Here is a 9,545-nt window from a genome sequence, read left to right on the forward strand (position 1 = left end):
AAATATAAGTGTACATTGAAATTAAAGAATTATGAGACAAACGTACGACGAGAATACGAGCTCTAAAGCTTCATATATTCTATTACTTAAAAAAAAAACTCAAATGATACTCGGATCCCTCGATTGCACGCATTTAATCGCCCTTGGTCACTTGACTCGAGAAGCCGATTCCGCCACGCACGCGTTTCCGTCGCGCGTCGTCAAGCGACGCGAACGGTCGCAACTCGAGCGTTGCAAGGACAAAGGAAGACGGCCGATCGCATGTATGCAACAGAGATGATGATAATAACGATGATAGTAACAACGATAAACCGAGCGGCGATGATAATGATGATTGCAGTCACGCTTAGACAAGGGGATGCGAGAAGCAAGCGTTATCGATGCGTGCGCGCGAGGCTTCAAGCGTGTGGAAAAAAAAAGAAAAGAAACTTTTCCAGGTGCCACGACTTACCTTTGGTTCGCTTGCCTTCAGCACGAACTGATCAATAGCAGTGCCTTTAACGTCTGATCCTGATGTTAGTCCGTATTTACTAATCTACTAATCTAAAACGAGATGTTGGCTTTATAACCGATTCAGTTTATACGAGACGAATTTAAATATTTTCAAAAACAAAGTATCCTACAAAACATTTTACAAAATCAATATCTCTAATTTTTTTTATTCGGATAATCACGATCAGTTAATTTTGATCTCTACGAATCTCCCCTCTATATCCCAATCGAATAATTCAGTGAAATATGTTTGAGAATTTTTCACTCCTTTTATTAGTGTATCATATGTATATGTGCAAACAGCTCGCGTAATTATTGATTTCCGTGGAGAAAACAAACCGTATTTAATAACAGCAAAGGTTACTAAAGCTGCCGAGCAATTTCATGCGCGCAAAATTGCGGAAAATCCTTTCGCTTATGTCAAATTTTATGTGTTAAAGTTGGTTTTTGAAAAAAAAAAAAAAAATGTTAGTTTTGACAAATGGACGGTAAGTACTTTTAGGCAGCATTAAAATAAACAATCGTTAGTAATATTAAAGATGATTAAATTGCAAGCATTAGTGTAATTATATGGCATTGGCGAGATTTTTTTACTTTTTGCATAAAAATATTTCCATCTATTTTATTTCGACACTGTTAACGCTTTCGTTGCTAAAGACGGCTATTTTCAAAATATATATATATATATAACGTATACACATATGATGCTTTCAAATATTTAATTGAGAGAAACGAATACGATTGCATTAAATACGCGTGTCTAAATGTCAAAATGTATAAAACTTGAAAAGGCAATTTATATTGTATTAAATTATGTACATGACATAAAGTTTCATATATTAAAATAAAATTTTTTGAAAAATAGATTCTAAAAATATAAAAGAGTATTATTATTATAAGAGAGAAGTTTTTCTAAATATTATTTTTATTACATATATATTTGTTATGTAATTTGTTTTGAAAAGAACAGAATCTCGAAAATGGAAGTGAAAAATCAAGAGAATTTGCTGGAATAATGCGAATCGTATGATTCTTGTTTTTATGCGTGTAACGATTCGAGAAAGCTTTATTTTGCGTATTTGCGGACGATATTATCATATTCAATTAATATATTTTCAAGTCATCATTCTACCTTCAAATTCATAAATCTACAATTTTGCATATCGAAGAGAATTTCTTTTAGTCTTACTAAGACTTTAGTATCATCGTATATGCCATTCTTACTTTTATTATAACCCATGTACTCGTATTATATAACATTATTATGCCTACTAAAGAGAATATAAAAATATGTTATTTTATATAATATTCTATATGCACAGTAATATTTTATTCATTATATGTTTTTTTCTTTAATAGAAAATTCAACATATTACAATAGAGATACTTTCAACCAGCCTATAAACATGCAACGAAAGTTGTGAAAACTGCATCGATAGTGTTACAATTGATTTCATGAAACCTGCTCGCCATAGTAGCTAACAACAAAAGCACTGTAACCATGCCTCGATATGTTTTCGATCTCGAAATGCTTGTTGCCCACAAACTCCTTAACAACTTGCATCACTTATTCTATTGTTGATGATGTATTCGCGCTTTTAAACTCAATATCCTTAATATATATTGAGTTAATATAAACGAGATAAAATAGCACTTTTCCTATATTATTCGAGACGATTGTTCGGGAACAAATTATAATGTATCTCTTTAATTTGCAAAATTTCAGACTTTTTTTGCGATTAAAAATAACCTAATAAAGTAAGTTGGACGTAAGAATATGTGTAATCTCTTCGCAGATAATGCGATCTTTTTATGAAAATCAAGTTAATTAAGCTCTAACTGTAATGCACAATTTGCATAATTTCTCATAAAAGTATGCTAAGTCAGAAATTATTGATTACCATTGTAATCTTTTTAGAGCTATTGCAGAAAAAATATTAACCTAATAAACATATTTCGTAAGCAGTATGTTTTTCTAAAGTGTGTTTCTCTCTCTTTTTTTAAATTTTATTTTTTATTATTTATAAATAAATTATATTTTATTTTGTTGAACGTATATTATTAACTATCGCAAATAATTTTCTGATACAATTAATAAACACTGCAAAATTAAATCGCGCACAATATAATACAATATCAAGTTGAAACTTTCATTGTATTAAAGTGGATAAAACGATAAAATAATTTAAGCCAAATTTACAAGTCAATTGCCATTTTGTGAAAAATAAATATAAAATTTTAAAAATATATATTGCATATATCTTACTTGAAGAACTAAAAACTGTCAACATCATGTTTTAATTATATAAATTATATTAATAAAGAAAATTATATTTATAACACATTTTTTTTTATGCAGATATGTAAGAAACAATATAATATAAGCAAAAATGTCATGATTTTTTGGTGTTTTTAAATACGTTAAATTCGTAATAAATTATCAGCGTTCGAAAGAGCAACTAGATTCGAGATCGAAGAACAGCGACACGATATATCCCGCGACCGTATTCCTACCTGCTGACCGATTTCTCCCCCATATTTCCGGACAATGTCGCTTGAGACATTACCTTGAGACAATCGAGATGCTTTCGCGACGGTCCTCGATCAACGGGTCCTTCTTCCGGATCTCAACCTTTGGCGAGGCGAAGCTAAAAGCCTTCTTCACAGATTCGAGCATGCTCTGGCCAGTAGTCTGTGTCTGGTCGACGATGGTTGTGCTTTTGTAAACATCTTCGCCCAGGTCGCCTAACGACCTGTACGAAGCGCCAATACCTGCCGGCATGGCGTGACCTCTCGTCGTCCTGTCTCGTTCGCGATGTCGTTCCTCACCCGACACGACACGACCTAGTTGATCGTCGTGCTGGTCGAGGACGATGATTTTCGTCTAGGCAGTTGCCCTCTCGGCGAAGAATCGCCTCGAAGGCGCCTGGAGCTGTAGCGTTGCTGCCGCTGCTGCTGCTGCTGCTGATGATGATGATAGACGTACCCGAAGCCGATATGCCAATATCGCACGTCAAAAAGGCAAACGCACGGCAAACGAACAAAAGAAAGAAAAAAAACAAAGATAAGGAGATCCTGTGACGGCCGACCGCAGCGCGATTCGAGGCATCAGCAGTCGTTCGACTGTATTTGATATATTGTATATATATATATATATATATATATATATATATATATATATGTTGATTTTCTTGAGGAAAATAAATATTAAATATAATTGCATCAATAATCGTGAATTATTAAATCAATTTTTTAATCCTTGATTATGAGCAATAATAAGAGCTAATCAAAGCGCAATTGATAATTAGATTCTATAGGCGAAAATAATATCGTGTTTGTCTTATTTTCATTTCTATCAGCAACTTATATCAAGATCAGTGTTTGTTATTCGTAAGAAATAATAAAAGTTTTTCCGATGAAAATTCTTCCTGACAAATTTTGCAGAGTCAAAAATAATAGACAAATAAAGTTGGATGTTGTTTAGTAACAGATACACAATTTTGTTTCTAATTAATATCACATAGAAAATTGCAGATTTGTGTGAATAATCGCATATATTTTGATAATATATTTCTTAGCAAACTCTATCTAGATTGTAATTAATTAAACTTTAGAGTTTTGTATAACATTTACATTTACTTATTATTGAAGTAGAACATATTTATCATACACATATGATACTTTAATAACATACTATAATAATATTATCGATTCTATTAACTATAAACAACTGAAATAAAATTTTATTAGGCACCGAAGCGAGCGATTATAGAAGTTGCATGATTTTGTATTTCAAGAAAAGCACTCAATGTTATTATCGTTTGCATCATTTTTTTAATTATATTGTATATTAGTTGAATTTTTCTATTTATTCTTTTTCTCGCCTTTTTTCACACAATTATATATGTTATTATCACAAAAAAAATTTGCACGATAATTGTATATAAAATCGTGTGAAGAAGTCAATTACTACATGAATGAAATAAATAAAAATAATAGCACAGTTGCATGAGTTGATTAAATACTTTCTCATATTGTAACTATCTGCATATAACCTCTCTTCCCATCGTGCATTTAATATAATCTCTAATGTAAACAGTTGCAGTCATGCCCCAATTGAAATGTATTCGGAATCCGGATTTGTGCAAGTATAAAGGAAAAGTTATAACGCTTTCATTAAACAAACGAGCAAGCTGTTTCCGTAAGTCTAGTTGTCGTTCATTTTTGCAACATTTGCCAAGTCAATGCAGTTTTAATTTACATTTTACAATTGCATTTATATCTTATTGTTCACATAACATATACGGGATAGTGAACATGTATATTAATTAACAATTGTAATATAAATTAATTTGACGTGTATTTTGAAATGTATTTTTAACAATAGCTACACACGAATATAAAAATTATTAAATTAATTTACATTAAAAAAAAAAGATCTTTAATTAAAAAAAAAAAAAAAAAAAAATCAATAACTTTTATCATTAATGATATTCGATTAAATATTTATGTAATTATATTTTTAAGTTATATTATAATTTGTGTGTAAAGAAATAAATCAACCGAAAAATATACAGGCAGAACACGTGGAAGTTTTAAGGCGCGTCTGCTGTTTTATAATTAGACTTATCTTACTGTACGATTTTGATCGAAAACGTTATTGCCGATGCCTCGCAGAATCGTCCTCGCTAAAATGTAAGAAATGAAGATGCGTGTCACATGGTATGATGGTCGACATGCACAAAATCCATCGATTTCGTTGTATATCGAGAAAATCATGCATGGCGACATGCCAATTAAACTATTTAATTATGCATCTTCGTGAAACATATTTATAAACATATGGAAACGTGCGAACGTGAGAAACAATATCAACATTGTCGTGTTTACTTTCAATCAACTGTCTTTAACAGTTAATCAAGCGCGTGCGAATCGAGTAAAAGTCAACAAAATAATTCGATAGGTTCTTCGAACTATATCAATCGCTAATTGCGAGACTGACGTGAAACGTGACGTAAATTTGTGAGAGAAACAGACAGATACATGCAAAAAAGGGTCGTTGTACTGGGTTAATATGACTTTGTCTGCGATTAACATCACTTCGTCGATCTATCGATCAAAATAAGAGATACGCATTTATCCTTTCCTCTCCAGTTCTTTTGTTGACATCATTGATAATAATTGATAAGCACATAGAGAGGTTTAATTTATTACACGCACGTATATCTCTCAATATGGGTGTAGCCTATTGGGTGTAGCCGTTAATCTATATGACGTTCGATGAATCGTAATCCGAAAAAGAAACTAGTTTACGCTGGCTTTATATTTAAAGGTTTTCTTATAGGAAATTACTTTCAAAAGCTTTGGAATAGACATGAAACTTTAAACTATTAATTGTAAAAATAAAATCGTAATTTATTTTTAAAAGAAAAATCTTTTCGGGAAAGAAAAATAATATTGTATATAAATATAACATTAATCTGATATTACTTCTTCCTGCCAATTATGATTTCCGCTAGTTAAAAAAAATAGTTTCTTAATGTATTACGAGATTATCGTTATCATCATTATTAATGAGCGCCACGAATGATTATTGCGCGATTAGCATTAAAGCAAAGCACCGCAAAGAATTTTCATACCTAGACAATAATTTTACAATTAAAAATATCGCAAATTTTGTTACTTAAAAAAATTCTTTCACGATTGTACGTCAAATAGAACGGGATCCGTAGAAACTTTTGAAAATTTGGATAACGCACAATATGCAAAATAAATAAGTCCTCAATTTTTTTAGAAGGCGATATCATCCGCGAGAAATATGACAGAAATACGATATAGATACGCTGTTGGGGGAGTATCTTCTATTTGAATTTATCTCATTTTAAGTCGAGCAGCGTATCATTTTAAAGCCAAGCTTTTGAAATATCGATGGCGCCGAATGCAACTGGATCAGCTGCGAGCTCGACTTGTTTACGGCCTCGCGTTAGCAAACGGGAAATCGATCTGGCCGGGATCTTTCCGGGCAAAATATGTATGCGTGTCACTGTTGGGATTCACGGAATGATCACCAATTCACTGATGGACTTTCGCGCGCGTCTTGTAAAGCGGGTCCCAGGAGAGTCGTGTATTGATTTTTCGCATAGATACTCGCGTGTAACGTCGGGGTTAACCCCGTTTCTCGACATCTAATTTTTCGTCCGACACTGCCCCGACTTGACATCGACTCGAATCATCCGATCAATTTATTTCATTAAGAAAATTTTAGCATCGATATAATAAAGAATAGAAAATATTTATTTATTATCTCCGATATTTCTTTTCGACATCTCTATTATTGATCCACGCGACTGATTCAAGCGATTAAAAATATCACGACGATTATGCACGATCGATCGTTGGCAACACGTCATTAATATCAGATATAAAATTCATAAAGAAAAAACGTATAAAAAAAAATATATATATTTGTTATATAAAAATGTATTAGAAATATCAGACAATTAAAGAGTGTTTTATATATGTATATAACTGTTAAAATGTATGTATGTAATAATTGAAAATTTTGTCTAATAAATTTTTCCAATACCATTTAATTTGTCGAATCAATTTTACAGATATTTGTTATAGTAATTATATAAAGAAAGCATTTTTTTTAGGTATAAAATTTTCGATTATTCCATCTTTCAGAGATTATCACGTTAGACTTGTTAATTTAATTTTGTTCCGTGTGTATATGAAAAACGTACGTTTATATAAAATGATAAATGAAAATCATTGAATCGTTGATCTATTCACGCTTCATTAATATGCTTTAATGTGGCTTGAAACGGTAAGGTAAAGCTTTATAACGTGCACGCGTTCTTAAGAAGAAGAGTTTCTATACTTTATGCTCCACTTTAGCACGTAATATTTTCCATTAAAGTTAATATACAGGCGCGTAACGGTCAAAGCTGAATTTAACACGTAGCTTTGAAAGTAAAGACTAGATTGCCAATAAGATGAGAAATCTTATTGCGTCTGACAGTTTATTTTTGTATCCAGCGACTCTTTTCCATCCTACGATTCACACGTAGCATCGATCCAGTACGCTTCGAGCGTCATCGAAGCAGCTGCGAGCTGTTACGCCTGCGATGAAATAATATTGCTGGACGCTTTTCGTTTACTTCTCTCTTTTAAGAAAAGATGTAAAAGTTCTTTTGAGAAAATTAAGAAAGAATTATTATGGCTTCTTGATGTGAAGCAATTTTAATTTCTTTTTAATATTCGATTGGAATTTCAGGAATATTTTAAGCATTTAACATGTTAAGCATTTACAAATATTAAGAAGTTATCAACGAGTGATTCATGAAAGTCGTTACGTAAATACCGTAACTATAGATACCGAGTTCCCAGAAAGTTTAGGAACAGGAAGTGATCTTATTCACATGCATCACTCAGATGATTTCTTTTTCTGGACTATATAAAATAGCATCCAATACTTAAATTTTCCAAAGTATGAGGTGAGTTGATAGAAGACGGAAAGAGGGTTAATCCCTCTATATAGGTATGTAACAGCGCGCCAGCTAGTTATGCTCGATCGAGGACTGTCATCGACCACGTATTATTCCGTCTAGTTTTTCTAGGAACGATCGATCGCGTAACCCCATTTCCCGACCAGTTGCGAGCACTTCGCGCCCCGATGGGACCAACCCGCCTAGGAGGCGACGTTAACGCGAGATCGTTCGCGCGACGTCGTTCACGCGCGATCGATTTAGCGTGCCAGGTTCGACCTTCGTGGTTGCAGCGCCAACCATGACTCAACCGAGTTATCGCGACGTCACCGATCGACGGTCTTAGCTTCTGTCAACGGACGACGATGACGATGAGATCCGCGTGCGAGCGCGGGACATCGATGCGCGTGATAAGACGCGTGATTATCAAGGCGATTTCGCGTGCGCGCACAGACGAATTACGCACGGACGTAGCTCTGATCGATAGGTCGAAGTGATGGAGATCTTTCCGAAGGGGATGGCAGATGAAGAGGGAGACGAAGAGCCAGGAGAGGACGTAGGCGCGTGAAGAGGGAAGATTCTCTCACTGGAACTCACCTCTTCTTACGCGAGTTCCGCTGCGGGATCCGAGTGCCGAACAAGAGTCGCAGCTTTCGCGCGGCCTTTAAACGCGTTCACCACGAGTACCTCGACGCGCCTTACAATCACCCGTGAGATTGTCCCGTTTTACAGGGAACGCGCGTAATTCTTACGCGATTTGACAATCGACCCGCGCGGATTGTCTGCTCGATACGCGCCGACCTTTCGACGTGACGTTACAAGACGCGCGAAGATGGAGCACCACGACAAGACTGACGTTTTAAGAAGCGCACGGTATCTCAACGATGTCGTACGGTTACTATTGGCCCAAGTACACGGCTCCAACTACGGACTGGTCAATGGGAATGCGCGTTGCTTTATGCGCAGTATATACCGGATCGAACCGGTTACGGACAGACTGCCGACATCTGGTCATAAGAAAGCACACCCGCCCTGTCACTCGTATTCAGGATTCCTGCTGCGCACGCGGAGCGCAAAACTGAGTTTGGCTTACTCGGCCGGTCGATTATCGGGTGAATTTCGAGATATGATTCCTCAAGTGAAGGTGAATGCTTAACGCAAGGACTAGCGATTCTATCACCGACATGACAGAAAACCGAAATATCTAGCGTTGGTATAATTTAAGTGCGTGTTTATGTTTGAGTTGATGGTATCGATATGAATTTTTGTTACAATCAAATATTTTGAATATTTTAAAAAGGAATTGAGATCAATATACCCGTAAACGATTGAATACAAGCTACCAATTGCGAATACATCTATGCACTTGATCCAAAATAATATGATGTTAATATTTATGGTAAAAACAAATAGCGCAAGAATTTTGCAAGAAGATTAAAATTTAATGCGGATATATGGTCAGTTGCACGTATTTCTTCAGCATATTGATGTTGCATTTATAAAAAAATTTGAATAATATTTAAGCGACGATAACAAACAAAAATAAAAATATATCTTTCAACA

General features: G+C 34.4%; 1 protein-coding gene across 9 annotated transcripts in view; it reads right to left on the reverse strand.

Moving 5' to 3' along the window:
• Mesk2 (misexpression suppressor of KSR 2) overlaps positions 1–8,898 on the reverse strand; it is a 31,706-nt gene extending 22,808 nt beyond the window's left edge. For 4 of the 9 annotated variants that reach the window (XR_011448183.1, XM_070311463.1, XM_070311462.1 and 1 more), the window contains exons 1-2: positions 8,580–8,898; positions 3,060–3,453 (exon numbers count right to left, since the gene is read on the reverse strand). Coding sequence is in view for 5 of the 9 variants with exons in the window: in XM_070311463.1 (XP_070167564.1) it covers positions 3,060–3,274 (215 nt within the window). In the remaining 4 variants the exon portion in view is untranslated. Of the gene's footprint in view, positions 1–451; positions 471–3,059; positions 3,457–8,579 lie in introns of those variants that run through there. The other 5 variants (XM_070311467.1, XM_070311465.1, XM_070311461.1 and 2 more) reach the window with 4 other exon arrangements.
• Positions 8,899–9,545: the final 647 nt, after the last annotated feature.

This window comes from Polyergus mexicanus, unplaced genomic scaffold (assembly GCF_030449975.1).
Source record: "Polyergus mexicanus isolate NDT 795.1 unplaced genomic scaffold, iyPolMexi1.0 SCAF_19, whole genome shotgun sequence".
In the NCBI taxonomy this organism is placed as follows: Eukaryota; Metazoa; Arthropoda; class Insecta; order Hymenoptera; family Formicidae; genus Polyergus; species Polyergus mexicanus.